The sequence below is a fragment of the Corvus brachyrhynchos genome, unplaced genomic scaffold (assembly GCF_000691975.1).
Source record: "Corvus brachyrhynchos isolate BGI_N302 unplaced genomic scaffold, ASM69197v1 scaffold21, whole genome shotgun sequence".
NCBI classification, from domain to species: Eukaryota; Metazoa; Chordata; class Aves; order Passeriformes; family Corvidae; genus Corvus; species Corvus brachyrhynchos.
The window spans coordinates 2943161-2958506 of NW_008236924.1; the positions used below are offsets into that span (position 1 = coordinate 2943161).

Genomic DNA, 15346 nt, shown 5'->3' on the forward strand with positions numbered 1-15346 from the left:
GGGTGCGCCGCCCCGGCCGGGGCGGGATAGACCCGCTGGGCGTCTCTCGGTGGTGGACGGGGCTGGGGCTGGGTCAGGGCGGCCCCGCTGCTGGGAGACACAGAATCACAGAAATCACAGAATAACAGAATCAATTAGGTTGGAAAAGAGTTCTGAGGTCCCCCGGGAAGTGTTTGCAGCTTTCCTGCAGCCGAATACACTAAATCTGACCATAGTGTGGCCAAACGGTTGAGTTCCGTTGCTTTTGTTTCAGTTCTCTTCTAGGAGGAATTGAAGTTAACATCGCGGGTTTAAGTTTTTCCGTGGATCAGGTGGAGCTGGGCTTGCTGGCATCGCTTGTGCAGGGTTTTCTCCCTGGAATGGCCAGCAGGGAAGGATTGTTGGCCGTTTCTGTGCTGTTCTCTCTCCCTCAGCAGATGGCAGCAATGGCCTTGGTGTGACCGGGACCCATCGCCACACACGCAGTGTCATTTACAGACTCACTCTTCCAGATCGATCACTGCCCCAAAAAAGTTCCATCTGAATGATACTTGCTTTGCATCCTGTTAGTTATTTCTAAAAAGATGCAAAGAACACCCAGAATAGTTAACATTTATTTGACTAGAAACCTTGAAAAGATGCACGGCTCACATTTTACAGAATATCTGAACATTTATATATTCCAAACTAAGCTACACTTTACAATTTACAATGACTTGAATATTTATATATTCCAAACTAAGCTACACTTTACAATCTACAGTGCATACAAGCCTGCCTATAAAATAGGCTGATCTGTTTTCATTTGTAAGCAATTTATTGAATTCGGACAAGGATGCAGCTCCATGCTGTAACTAAGACGTTTCTGCTTTAGAAAAGGAGGTCTCATTCCTTCACCCCTATTCCTTCTTCCTCATCCCTCTCTCCTTTCTTCCCTCGCTGCTCCTCCAGCCCCTGCACTGGCCGTGCAGCCCTTTCTTGTCACTGCTTGTACCATCACCGTCGGGCATTGGATTGCAAAGCAAACTGATGCAGCCCCAAACCCCACAGAAAACATTACTGCAGTTTTTCTGGGTTAAGTTTTCAGCTTTTCTGAACTGTGGTGTGTACCCTGTGAGCATCAGGGCAAGCTTTTTGAGAGAGGAGAGTGCATAGGCAGAAGGAAAGGAGGAGGCTGGGGAGATGGGGAGGGGAATGGTTCTCCTCGTTTCCGTGGCAGAAAGCTCTTATCTTGTCTCAAATCATCTTGTTACATCATACTCGGAAAGACGGGCAAGGAATAAAAGCCATCGCCTCCAGAAATGAAATAACCCGTGTAGTAGGAGGTACCAACAAACCTTTGGTTTTACTGGGCTTTCCAGACTTTGCTTTCACATTCTTTTTACAGGATCTGAGCTTGTTTCTCTAGTGCCCTGCACTCAGTGAGCCATGCAGCAAGGATGTGAAATGCTGTGACTTCAAACAGGAGCAGGCAGTGAGAGCCAAGCACTTGGATTTTTATTTGATCTCTGTGATATTCTTGACTCATTTTCTGTATGACAGTGGCCAAGACAGAGGGGATATAATGTCAGCTAATGAAATAAGAAAAGCATGTTTCAGTCTTGTTCTTGGTGGTGTGGCTGGTTCTCAGAAGACCCATGGACGACACTTTCCAGCCCACGGGGAGCTGTTGACACTTCTTACAGTGGTTCTAAACGAGGAATTAAGAATGATGATGAGTGTCAAGTGTAGCACTCTACAGTTTGCTTTCTGCTCCATTCCAGCTCTTTTCTGAAATAAGGACACTATCCAGTACAAGTCTACCACTGATAACACAGTACAATTCCTACATCATCTCCAACTTGTAGGAGTGAACTTGGACACCCCTCAGCAGATGGTGAAGCAGTACCATGACATTCTCTGCCTCGAAGACTCAATATCTTAATTTACAGCTTTGGTTAAGTTTATTTTCATTTTCTTCATAACTAATTTTATGCAAATTGGCATGTTTCAGTAGCAGGCACTCCAGTTCTGTTAATTCAGCAGCAGTGTGTACAGTGTGTGCCATTGCAGTATGCTGTTATTTTAGCAGAACTGGAATCCAAACATTGTACAAGCACAGTAAATATAAACCCCGTTTTCAAGCATGCTCTTAGAACAGCACTGCTCTCTTCTGTGCTACAACAGATTTCTTTCATTTTTTTGCTGCTACTGCACTCTAAACAATAAATAATTAAATAAATGTGTGTGCTTTTCTCACGTTGACTGAAAAACAGCCCCAAAGTCAAACTCAGTTCCAGTCTCTTGTGGGGTGTAGGTTATGGTTATACCTTACAGCCTGGTTAAGCAATGAGCTCAGGAATTTCCTTTTTTGGTTACAAGCTTTGTTGCAGGATATACCAGGGAGGAGGGTGAGAGAAAAGGAGTCTGTTGGGGGTGAAGGAGACTTAACCAAGCTTTATGTCTCCATCTGCTGTGGTTAATTCCCATCTCCCTGTCTCCCGCTGTGGCTTTGGGAGTTAATGAATTTGCAGTGGAGAGCTGTGCAGCCTTTTCTTCCTGACTCCTTGGACTAAAATATCAGCTGCAGCCTATTGGCACACCTGCTAATGTAGGAAAGGAGTTTAATATTCCCATCATGTGAAAACTGGGGCACACCAACATGCAGTGCAGTGCAATGACAGCTGAACTGTTTCTTGCTCTACAGCCTGTTACAAGGTTCAAACAGATTCAAAGATCAGAAGAGAGCTTTCATGGTTATTTAGCAATAAACCAGGTATCTCACTATTATTAGTAAACTGATGGGGCTCAAAATCCAGGTGTATTTTGATAGAATCAGCCAGCACTCTTTCCTATGTTCGTAGTTGTACTGTTGTTTCTGGAAGCAGCCCCCCGACCTGATTTTTAAGCCAGACATTAATGCTGGGTGTTTTCTTGCTCACATGCCTGTGGTAAGTGCTTATTTGAACATGTCTCAAAAGAAAATGCATCTGCATGGCAGGAAGAAGCAATTCCTGTCCAGCCATCAGTGACCTGGGTATGGCAAACATGTCATATTGCCAGGGTAAACCGTGGGATCTGCAGCATGTTTTGCCAGCAGTGCAAGTCCCACCTTTGTCTTCAGAGGGAGACAGAAACAGGAACCACAATAGCCAGGCACTAATAAAAGAAGCTGGAACAAATTCCCAGTTTGGGTATGACCCCCGTGAAACGCGGTTTTCCTTTCTGGATTTTCGCCTAAGTGAGAACAGCTGAGGAAAGGCTTAATTGTCCCTTCATCACAGAAGAGCATGTCCTAACCCCGTGCAAGTTCTTCAGGATAAAACATGTTCTCTATGTTACTGCCAACCCTGGGAGTTATTCACTTCAGGCATTCAAATGATGGATAATTCACTACATCCTCCCAGCAGATGCTCAGAACAAGGCATCTACTTTCCCAGGGCTCCCAAGCAGTTCGCAGGAGAATCTTGCTCTGCTTCTACAAGAGCAACTCCCTGGGTCACTGGGAGCAGTGTGAACAGATTCAAAGGTGCAGTTGTAAGACCTCGAGGAGAGCTGGATGCATCTGGCTCATAAAGACCAGGCTAATTCTTCCCTCTTTCTGCAGCTTTCTGTCTTGTGCTTTGGGTCTACTGGAGCCATGTTTATTGGTGTGGTAATGAACTGCCGAAGAAGCAAGACAGCTGAGTAACCTAAATAAGAGTTTCTCACACTCTAAGCTAAGTAGCAAAATGGGTTGAATTATGGAAGCTTGGAAGTTGAGTAATAATCATCATATTGAGCAGCTGGTGTAAAAGAAGAGCTGGCACCCAGACAGTAAACCTGACCCAAATATTGCACATGATAGAAGGATATAGGTCAATTTATGAGAGTGGAGAGAGAGTTTCCGCCTTACGGACTGGTTTTTTTACAGCAACAAAAATTATCTATATTTAACTTTATAAATTTCTCTGCCGCCTTCAGGATATAAACTTCAGTATCAGAGCAGGATGTGCGGGTGGGGAGATTTTCACAGTCTTCAGTAATCAAAGTGAGAACTGCATAATCTGGGTAAAACCCCTATGAAAAAAATCCAATCCATAAAATAACTTTTTTTTTAAACAGAGATGGAGCAGTTTGCAGGAGGTAGCAAGGAAAGAACAAAGGTGATTGAAAGAAAAAAGGGAGTCCATTGAGGCCACAGTTGATAAGAACTTTATCTGCAACCTCAACTTGCCCAGCACAGAAGAGTATTTAGAGCACACAGCAGTTCAAACTTCAATCTTAATAATTTCAAGTATTTCAGATTTTCCTGTGTATGGACAGAAAAGTGTCAAAGGATACATGGTAGCAAGGTTTATAAAAGCACTGAAGCAGAGAAGATGTAGTATACCTAAAAAATTCATCACCCCTCATCTTGAAGTTTAGTCTTACAGTGGTTTTAAGATATTCAGGACAGTTATATTTAATTCTTTTCTACTAAGGATACAGAATTTCTGTACCGTGCAATATAAAGTGCTGCCAAAATTCTTGAAAGGAGCATTCAGTGTGGAACTCTACCATCCTACAAGGTCAGGTTCCAGAAATGAGGTACTTGTGTGAATGGGATATTCCAGCCCTCCTGAGGAGCCTTTTCAGGAAGGCTTTGTAGTTTGTGTGTAGAGCTCTGCAGATATCCTCACATATTCCAGCTCTGCAGCCACTTGGTCCTAGGCAAGTGGTGCATTTTTATCTATCTATCTATCTATCTATCTATCTATCTATCTATCTATCTATATCTAGTTATATATCCTACTCTGCTGTAGAAAGGTCCTGAAGCACTTCAGTGCCTGAGGCCTTCTTTAAAAGGGTTATAACCTTTATTCACCCAGATGGATAATGACAAATTATTTATGTCATGAAAGGAACTAAGAATGCTATTTAAAAATTGGTCAGGAAATAATGATCTTTGAAGTTCAAATACACTTAAACAGGTTGCTCTCTCCTAAATGGACAATTAAATATAAATACAATTCTTAAACCATATGGTTTTTGTTTATCCATGTCAACCTGGCTATACATTCTTTAGACTTAGCATTCGCTTCTGGTTTTGGCTTGCTACACTCAAGTATTTGTGTGCTTGCTACACATAGGGTTTGGAATTAAAGTGAAAAAAGAAAAATGAGGGGGTACATCTGTGGCAAGATTGGATACAAAAATATGGCAGCCCCTACATTCCTCCCCAGTTCAGCAGAGTTATCAGCTGACAAAGATATTGCAAACCAGAACTAGTTAGCAGCTTTCACTGAAACCAACACCCGTGTTTATTTCAAATCTGTGTTTATATGAAATCTGTGTTTGTATCAAATCCCATGCTTAACCAAATCTGGCTGTGTTGACTTGTTTCCTGCCTCAGGGTCATTCATATTTTTTCCCTGTTTACTCTCTTAGCTCGCCCACCTTCACTTTAAACCATGTAAAACTCAGAGTGGCTGATCCCTCCTGCTAAGTCCTCCTAGTTCTAACACTCTGAGACAAAATCTATGATTATTTTCTTGCAATTATTTTCTTATTTTCTTGTGCGTCTTCCTGCATGTGTTGTGTCAAATCTATATTCTCAGTTTCTCCTTGTTTCTCTCTTTTACCTTATATCTGGTCCCTCACAGCCCCTTCCTGTCAGACATGGTGCCACATCATGCCATATTTGCACCAAATGAAGTGCAGTTGCCAAGCCCCCTATCTGTGTATTTGATCAAATTGCTCCCTTCTCTGTGTCCCTCTGAGAACTCATCTCTTATCTCATGAACAAATCAAGCTGCCAGTCACTATGTTCAAAGAATTTCTTAGCTCTCCCCCCACTACTCACCACCTTGGTTAATCTCCTCTCCTCCCACATCCTCCATCTCCAGCAGCATCACTCCCCTCAGACGTCTCCATGTTGGCTTCTCAACTCTCCGCTGTCCTCTGCTTCTTGCTTCTTCTGTAGAGCTGCAATGCCACACCCTTGTATTTCTATTTATGTTCAGTTTTCTGATAAGGCTAACTGCACACTAACTACAGTTAGTGTGAAGAAGAGACTAGAAGGAGTCATAGTACTAAATACGTGTTACTAGCTAAAAATGCAATGCCACTAAAAACTGTCATTATAAACTCATCTGTACTGACACAAATCAAGTGAAATACTTGTTGATCAAGGTCCAAATCTTTTTGGGGATAATTCAGTGTTACAAGCACAGTGAAATCTGTAAGTTTATCAGGGCATCCTACTGCACATTTTTTTTATTTATTACCAAAAAATTATCTCTGAGCATAATTTAAACCAGCAAATTCTCAAGCATAAAGAAATTTATGAGCACACAAAGGTGGTCCTATATTTTGGAGGTGCAGGGTCTGGAATTTATCCAAATACCTGCTGCTCACACAAGGCTCAATTCTAGAAAACTCATATCAAACTCTGCGTATTTGGTACACGTCTACTGCATGAGGCAGACTGGCTTGTAGAAGAATTGGAAAATTTGGCCTGAGCATTGATCCTAGGCTACAAATAGGTATGAAATCCCCCTTGACAGCAGTGATGCTTTTTTAGGAGATCACACACTTGTGTCATCTCACCACAAGGGTTTCTTGGCACTCAGTCACTCTGCCGAGAACGAAGCAGAGGTTTTCTGGACTTCAGCATGACAAATGTTTCAATACCTGCTGCATCTTGTCTTCAGCAAGACAACTATTTTTATTTTTATTTTTTATTTTTATTTTTTATTTTTTATTTTTTATTTTTATTTTTTATAGGCATCAGCTGCGCAAACAGCTTCAGTTTGTCCTTGTTTCTGTCCTATGGTTCTGCATTGCCTTCAACAAAGTCTCTACAAATCTGTTCATTAAGTGCTATATTTAAATTGTGGTTTTATGGCAAATGCAGGTTCTTAATTAGCATTGAACAAAATTGGCAAGGAACATTAAATGATCCCTTGAGCCTACTGCCTAAAAAATATAAAGCAAGGAAGGGATATGCCACTTTTTTTGGGGAAAGATAAACAGTATATTCTATGGTTCCCACCTCAGTCTGTGAACTGCCCTAAAACAAATCCAAATCTTCACTTTTTTGCAATTCTGATATTTGTTCTGGTATTTTTTTCCTCGTGAACTGTATTTAAAATAAATCTAGCATCTTCTTTTGAGCTTGCAAACAGTCTAAAAATACATCAGCAGTAGGGAGCTGCCTCCTTATACCCTAATGCTACATTAAACTCAGCACCAATAAATGATTTTTCATCACTGGAATTATTTTCAGAAATATCAAACTAATGAAAATACTTCTTTTATCTTGCTGTTTACCCACGTTCCACCAGACTCCATCTCTCCAAGCCCCAATACTATCAGCAATACAATCATACATCAATAATACAAAAAATACACAAAATATTAAAAATTAAAGAGCAGAGAAAAATGAATTACATTTGTTTTAAAGTAGAACAGTACTGTTGTACTACTGCATTAGATACATAATAATTTTTTCATAATTCTATAATTAGCCTGGTGCTGACTGCCCTGAATGGTGCTCTGGAGGCCTGAGGAAACCAGATGTGCTTGGTTGGGTGTTTGTGCCCATTTCACTGCTGATGACACTGGCCTTGATGGCATCCACAGAGGGCATGTTGTGCCTGTGCCTCCTGCAGCATCCAGCCACAGCCTCATCAGATGCACCTGAAGCAGTCAGTAATCCCTAAGTAAAAGTAACCATTGATAATTAATTAATTGTCGGTTATTGTAATTGTCAGTTTAAATATCTACCAGCTGCAAATATTTATCATTCCTGATACAAGTATATTGTAGATATAATTTCTTTGCTTACATAGTAGGAATTTTCATGTTATCACAGAATCATTAAGGCTGGAAAAGACCTCCAGGACCATCAAGTCCAACCTTCACCTGAACACCACCTTGTCAACTAAATCATTACATGGGGAACCCCCTCAAAATCCATTGTATGAAATCCCTGTGTTAAATACTCTAAATGGAAAGGCATCATTCCTTCACTAAAGAAATATGGATGCATGACCTACTTCTAGGAGGACAGCAGGGACACTCATCCTGCATGTCCATGTTGGGCGCGTGCATTTCTAACTGTATTTACCAGATGAGCGAGTAGGAGAGAGATGCTTAATCATGCCATGCCCCTTTAATTAATCCTTAATCATTGATTCACATCTACTGCATGTCCCTCAAGTGTTATTTTTTTCCACAACATTTACCTTAGCGTATATTTCAACATGTGCTGTTCGTTTTATGACTTCAGAGAGGATGTGGTTATGGTCTGGCAGAAAGGAAGCTTTGCTGTAGATGGGAAGATAAATCTCAAAGCACCTACACCGCCTCTTGAACACTTTTTTTTTTTTTAATTAACTGTCTTCTCTTCTTTCTCGTGTTTCTTTCTTTGACGGGGCACACAGCGTAGACTTCCCATGTCCTGGGAGACAAACATTCTTGGCTCAGCCATGAATAACTGTGTGCTCCTGGAGGAACTGCTGATCAAGAAATCCCAGCAGAAGAGAAGAACTTCACCCTCCAACTTTAAAGTACGCTTCTTTGTCTTGACCAAATCCAAGCTGGCTTACTACGAACATCGCCACGGGGTACGTCAGTCCTTTTCTCTCTCAGAGTAATGGAAGGAAGGATGAAATTTCTTAAAGGGAGGGAAGGATGCTAATGGTTGGAGGGGTAATCTATGTTAAATTTTGTTAACTTTTCTGGTCCTTTCAACAGCACCATGCACTGAAAATAGGTCAAATGGGTCATTTAGAGCTTCTGATCAGTGGGCATTTGGTGTGAATGGAGGAATAAGACTACTTTGCCAATTTATAGGAAGGATCTAGTTTTGTTATAGGAATTTGGCACGGGCTGTTATAACCAGTGTGTGTAAGAGCTGTGATCCTGTGCGTGGCGCTTCACAGTGGGTGACCTGGAGAGGCTTATTGTGAAGGTCACAAGTGTACCCTGATTCTATCTGTGAAAAAGTAATCCCCAGATCTTCACTCTCATTCTTTTCTTCAGGGCATCAGGCTGATGGCTGGTACGAGATCCGTCTTCCATTTTAAAATAAATTCAGCTGCCACATGTAACGTGTAGTCTTTGGAGCTAGCTTCAGATGGGCTGTGATGATGAGAACCAGGCTCAGGGCAGGCTTTGTTTCCCTAAGTTTGCATTTTGCTGATTTGCTAAATATGAAGAAAATTAGAAGTCAATCTGTGCACCCCATTGTGTTTATTGCTCTAGTGAAGTGAGAATTACTTCCTTCTATTTAGCTGGATGTTTGCTGAGCCTAGTTACGGTCGTAAATAATCTTGCTTGTTTTCCAACAGTCACTGAATGTGCTGTTAATCCATTATGTTTAGGCACTGTTCCTGTAGGCAGAGCAGAACTGGGACTGTGCTGCCTTGGATCCTGCACTCGCAACTTCAGACCATCTGATCTTGCTCAGTTGCAGAAAATTAAGTAGAAACAGAACCCAACAAGAAAAGTATGATGTGCCATCGTATTTTATCACAACCTATTTGGGGTTATAAACCAGCTTTGAAGGTTACCAGTAATTTTTAGCTGTGTGTTAGTCCTCTCAAATATGCCCAATGAAATGTTTTTCTTGCTTTTGTTTTATAGTCCATGTTTTTCTCACCTCCATTTTAAACAGGGCACTGTTCATTGCTGGATACTGTGACTGTATATGGTCTGAGACTCTCTTTGTCTGTTCTCCAAACTATTTTTCAAATGCCATTGTATGAAGATTTTAAATTCCATTTTAACTGTTCCACTCAATTATTCAGGGTTGAATTCTGAAAAGCATCTAAATGATTTTGCTGTAGGTGTTTAGAGAAATCTTCACAACTAGATTTTCTTGGTGCTTTCTGAGTTGGTGGACTTGAGATTAACTCAACATACACTCTGCCTAGATACTTTTGCAGTAGGTGTTTTGTCAGCATTTTTAGTGACTGAAATAGTTTGGAAAATTTGACTCAGTGCCTTTCAGTGGGGCATAGACTTCACACACTGTGTTTTTGGAAAATTTCCCACCTAGTCTTCCAAAAGGCCATTTAGGTGAGATGAGGGTTTGGTGTATTATCCACTTAATCGTATATATTATGTATTTTAAACATGCACATATTATATATGTGTGGACGTGTAGGTAAACACATGTGCAACTTTAGAACCTTGTGCACATTTGAGGGGGTGTGGGTACATTTGTGATCACAGGGCTGATTCTTCATGAAATGCTGATTTTTTCTCATGCAAACTGTCAAAATCAGATTGTTACATGAAAAGAATTTCACACAAAGTAGAGAGAAAAGAATTTGTCCTGTGAAATACTCCCAGAGCCAATCAATCATTAGCCTCTTCGGTAATCAAAATTAGAGCATCCTGGTGAGATCTCTGCATGGTCAGGTCATTGCTGTTCTGGAGAGGAAAGAGTAGGGCAGCCCGTGCAAGAACCATCTTGTTTTGTGCTCAGAATGGAGGGAAGCCACAGCACCTGAGTTCACAGCCTGTGGAGGGAGGATTCCAACCATCCCTGCCCAGCACATGGGCTGTGCCATTCCCAGGAGAGCACCAGGACCAGGGACCATGTGCAGGTGTTGAAATCGATGATCTGTGGTGCTCGTTCTCTGGTGCAGTCCCTGGCACAGGCTTGGCTCTGCTCCACAAGGACTCTCTCAGGTCATTTCTGGAGCTGGCAGGGGTCAGCACAGGCTGTCACCATTGCAGTTTGCATGTGGCCCTGCTCTGGAGGTTTAGGGACATCGCTGTTCTCTGCCAGCTGGCTGCAGGGATGGGGAGCATCCACAGGTGCTATATGGACTGACAGATGGACAGGCCCAGAAAATGTCTGGGCTTTTAAAGCATGTATTTTTTAAGGAAAATGTCTGGGGATGTTTTCTCTAAGAGTTTTCAATGAGTTTCTTCAAGGACCCCTTACAAACCTGTCTGGTGGATTCCTGTACTCAAGAGTTTCGTGATGTACAGTACTCACCTCTCCAGTCCTTGGTCAGTCAGTAACAACAGCCCAGGCATAAAGTCAGGTAAAACAACTACTGAACTGCTTGAAAGTTTGAGAATCCCACTGATTTCAGTTGGATGACTTAAAGTAAAGTACACACTTAAGTGTTAAGCCTCTGTATTTTTAAATCATGGGTATAAAAAGACATTTAAGAATTTATTGTATCAGTCCAAAACAAGGAAATAAGCAGACCAAGAGGGTACAGGGATAATTCTGCAAATGATACCCAAAGCTGTCCAGACAATTGACATCTTAAAGGCAGATTTTTTGCAATAACTGTAATGGCATTTTCATTGTAATTTTCATCTTTCTGCCACAGCTGACAGAGAGCACTGTTCTCCTCAGGGGCCAAGCACACAGTCGCCCTTAATGTTAATGAAAGACATTTACATGTCTCATTAGGAGAATGAGCCCCCAATAACTGTCAACAATAAGAAGCTGTGTTTTCTGGAATTCATTATGCAGTGCACAATGCAGGGCTGTCTTAACATAAAGCAAAGCCCTGATAACAGGCACAGCTGATATTCAGCCCCCGTCCCGGCTAAAAGACATCAGAAGTGCCTTTATTATAACATGCAAATCAATTCCACAGGCAAAAATTATTTGTTTCAGGGTCTGACTTTGTAGCTATGGTACATGTGAGTAAACAAGCTCATGGGAGTAATAATTTTAACTATTTCAATGAGTTTGATCCTCTCCACAATAATGGATAACACGGACACTGTGATACTCTCAGGGTACACCTGCTGCACTGCAAAAGCAGCAGAGAAGTGAATCCTTTTGGGGAGGTGTCTGGGACAGAGTTTCAAATGTCCTTACTTAGACTCAGAAAAAGTATTTAAACTGCTGAGTTATCTGTATCCCCTTCACCCAACAGCTTATGGTTCTTGGTAAATCCCTCAGGCACATAAATATTTTGAAATTTTATATCTTCATGCACTTGTGGGCTATTATTAGTCCAGCTTATACAGGCAGCAATGAAATGCTCAACCAGAAAAGGCCAAGTTCTCTTTTCATTTACATCAGCACAATTCTTCCTACACTGGTCAGATGCCCAGGAGGTCACATAGAATGAGCCAGCCTTGTCCTGGGCTCTTTCATTCAGATCTTTGATACTCACATATAAAGATGGCAAAGATGGCACTTAGCATGCCTTGAAATCTGCTTTCAGTCTCTTGCTACATGAGAACAAATGGATAAACTTGGCTGAAAAGACTTTTATCAGCATCCCAGAAATGCTCCAGCTGCTCTGTAGCATTATCTACACGTTGGGTTGCTTGCAGCAGTCCAGCTACCCACGGGAACAAAAGCAGTGCTTTGCTCCTCAGGCCAGTCCTTTTCACCTTGATTATTCTTACACAGAATCCGACTTGTCCATCCTGCCATGGAAAGACTTGGTTTTCTCCCCAAGATTCCAATGCAAACAGACTAAAACTTTTCTTCTGAAGATCTCCATTCTGGTATTCTTGTTAAGTTAGGGTGGCCATTCATACCATTTCTCATTGCTTTGTGTCTTCTGAATACCTTAGCAGTCATGAAGCTGCAGTCCTCACCTAAAGGGAATTTAGTTATGGTTTTAAAGATTACCTTCCAAAGAAATACATCTGACTAGATATGCCATTCTTCATAACTTGTCATGTATTTATTAACTAGTACTGTTTGCTTGCCAGAATATGCAATACCATTTGTTTTCTGGTGCATATCTCCAACTAATTTATTAATAATACACGTATCACCCACAAAGAAGTCAGGCTTGGCATCTGCCTGCATCACCCATTTCAATGAATTTTTATGTAATAAAATCAATGCAACCCTAAATAAGATGGAGGAAAAGTACAAACCTGTGCCTTAATGTCTAGTAAATCTCTGAAAACTTAACATGAATTTTTAATAATCCAAATTGTATCACTGGAGTTGAGGGAGGATGAAGTTGATATTGCTTGTCACAATGAGCCTCCTTTCTATTGTGAAATCGCAGAATCATGGTAATGCTGGTTGGAGAGCACTTCTTAAATTCCTTTAGTCAGACTTCTTGCCAGGATAAGATCAACACTCAGAGCAGGACTGCCACCAACACCAGAACAAGTTGGCTGTAACATTGACTGGCCACTGCTTCCAAGCCAAGGACAGAGATTCCACATCTTCCGGCAGCCTATTCCGATGATCTTATCCAATGTTTGTGTGGATATTTGCAAAGTTCCCATCTACTGCCATTCTCATTCACGACTCCTGCAGCAGCATCCTGATTCAGGGTGGTGATATTGTCTAGACAGGATTGCCTTGAGTAAAATGCAGGTTCTCTGTGTCTGGTGTCTGTGGCCTTTCTAACTACACAAGCGTGTGGTAAAGTGGGGTAATAAAAATAGCTCCTTTTTCCTGGAATAAATAATGTTATCTTCCAGAATATGATTATAATGATTTTCTACTTGCCCAGTTCTGCTCCTACTAGGTCCTTTTCTATCTATTTATTAGCCTTCAGTTTTTGAAGAAAATTTTTTAAAATTCCTTCTGAGCAATGTTTCCGCAGCAGATGTCCGATACTTCCATTTTGTTTAAATTACAAAGCTCAAATCTTGCTTCTGTTAGAGAACATGGAGGAGGGTGTAGCAAAATCTTCAACCCATGTTTTCTTTTATATCTTTAAGAGGGAAGGAATGCCTCCTAATTTGAATATACAACTATAAATATGAGGTTTTCTAATAGTTACCTTTTACTAGACTTCTCTATTGTGGCCATCTTTTGCTCCCAGTGCCTTTGACTTTGCTTTATATTGTAATCAACATTGTAACTTATTTTATTGTAATGCCTGCCTGTTGCTTTATACTCTTTCATCCTTTCTGGCTGAATTTTAATTTTGGCCTTAAAGCTTAAATTTTTTTTTTCTTTAAAAAGTGTTGTCATATAGTTGATTTAATTTAGCTTCTTTTCTTTCACTGAATCCTTCATTCACTGCAATCCACTGCTCCCAGTCTTTGCTGGAGTCAAGAATAGCTTTGAAGAAACTAATATGGTATTCAGGAGCTGTTCCATGTGCTTTTATGTAACATAAAAGACTTATTTCCATCATATTAAAAAGCTCATTTGAAAGCCAAGAATCTTCCTTTTTTTCCCCTCTTCTGTTTCTTGATGATGGCATTGATTTTCTTGTCCAACCACTTGTGCTGATACTAGGGCTGTGCACTCTGATAACCATCTCTCACAAGACCTGAGCCAAAGTGAACTTTGGAATTGGATTTGGTGGAAAAACAAGGCTGGATTGGGTCTGTAGGACTGTGTAAGGATAGTAAATAGTTGAATGGAGGCATCTTAAGCACCAGTTGCAGATGGTTTTGTTATTTAACACAATTCTGTACACTCTGCATCCAGGGTGTGCCCACCCCTAAAACACCTTCATGTTCTTTAGATGTGAAAACAGCAGTAAAAAAAAAAAATAGTTATTCTTTTAGTTCAAGTTGAAGGACAAAATAGTCACGATGGACAGGTAAGACAAGCAGACACATTTAGGGATTTGAATATCAAATATAACAAAATACATTGGAGGTATTAAAACACAACAGCCAGAATTCTACAGAAAATCCCATTATTAGCGATGGGATTCTCCAATTTTCCTTTAGAACAGTTAGCATGACAGAAAATGCAAAATCCCTTACAACTTTCTTTTAAAAATCAATTTGCTCAATTTAGTTTTCAGATTTCATTTAAAAATTGGTTACAGTTTTATTTCCCATAAACCCTGAAACTATCAGTGTTCCTAATGAGAAAATGCCCTAAATACCGATCGAAGATAGCGTCCAGGCAAAGTTGCTATGAATCCAGCATCCAACAGTCCTTGATGTCCTTCCACATTCCACAGATAAGGAATATGATAAGAGATAGAAAGTAATTGTGTCCACACAGTGTTCAAGGAGGTTCAAGCTCAAGTTCAAGCTCAAGTCTTTTGGTTGGTGGAAAAATACTTTAGCAGGAGATCTACCATTAAAAATAATTCCGTCTTGTTCCAGTGATATCTCATAAGCTTCTCGTTACTATTTCTACATCAAGAAATTCCTTTCCAAATTCTTTCAGAAGCTCAGCAAGGTCTGAAGAGAAGTCCTTGAGAGGTCAGGAGCACGTCACTCGTTTAAAAGGCTGAAGGTCACCAAGCCAGTTGAGCTCTCTGCCATGGGGAGTTCCACCTTTCACAACCCTCAAAATCGGCTGCTGCCTCTGTCCAGGCTGAACACCAAGCCCAGCTAGAGCAGAGGGACAGGGAACAGGTGACACAGGGTCAAAGCAAAGATCCTTCATCTACTAAATCACCAATTAAGAATTGCTCTTTTTATTCAAGGCAATCAGTGAAAACAGGGAATGAAGTTTGGCTCAGATTCTTACCAAAAAAAAAAA

The 15346-nt window shown here is 40.8% G+C and overlaps 1 protein-coding gene across 1 annotated transcript in view; it reads left to right on the top strand.

Moving 5' to 3' along the window:
* The first annotated feature begins 8223 nt into the window (after positions 1-8223).
* Positions 8224-15346, top strand: part of ITK (IL2 inducible T-cell kinase) — a 25876-nt gene continuing 18753 nt past the window's right edge. The window contains exon 1 of the mRNA XM_008628955.2: positions 8224-8549. Coding sequence (XP_008627177.1) covers positions 8379-8549 — 171 coding nt within the window. The 5' untranslated portion in view covers positions 8224-8378. The remainder of the gene's footprint in view (positions 8550-15346) is intronic.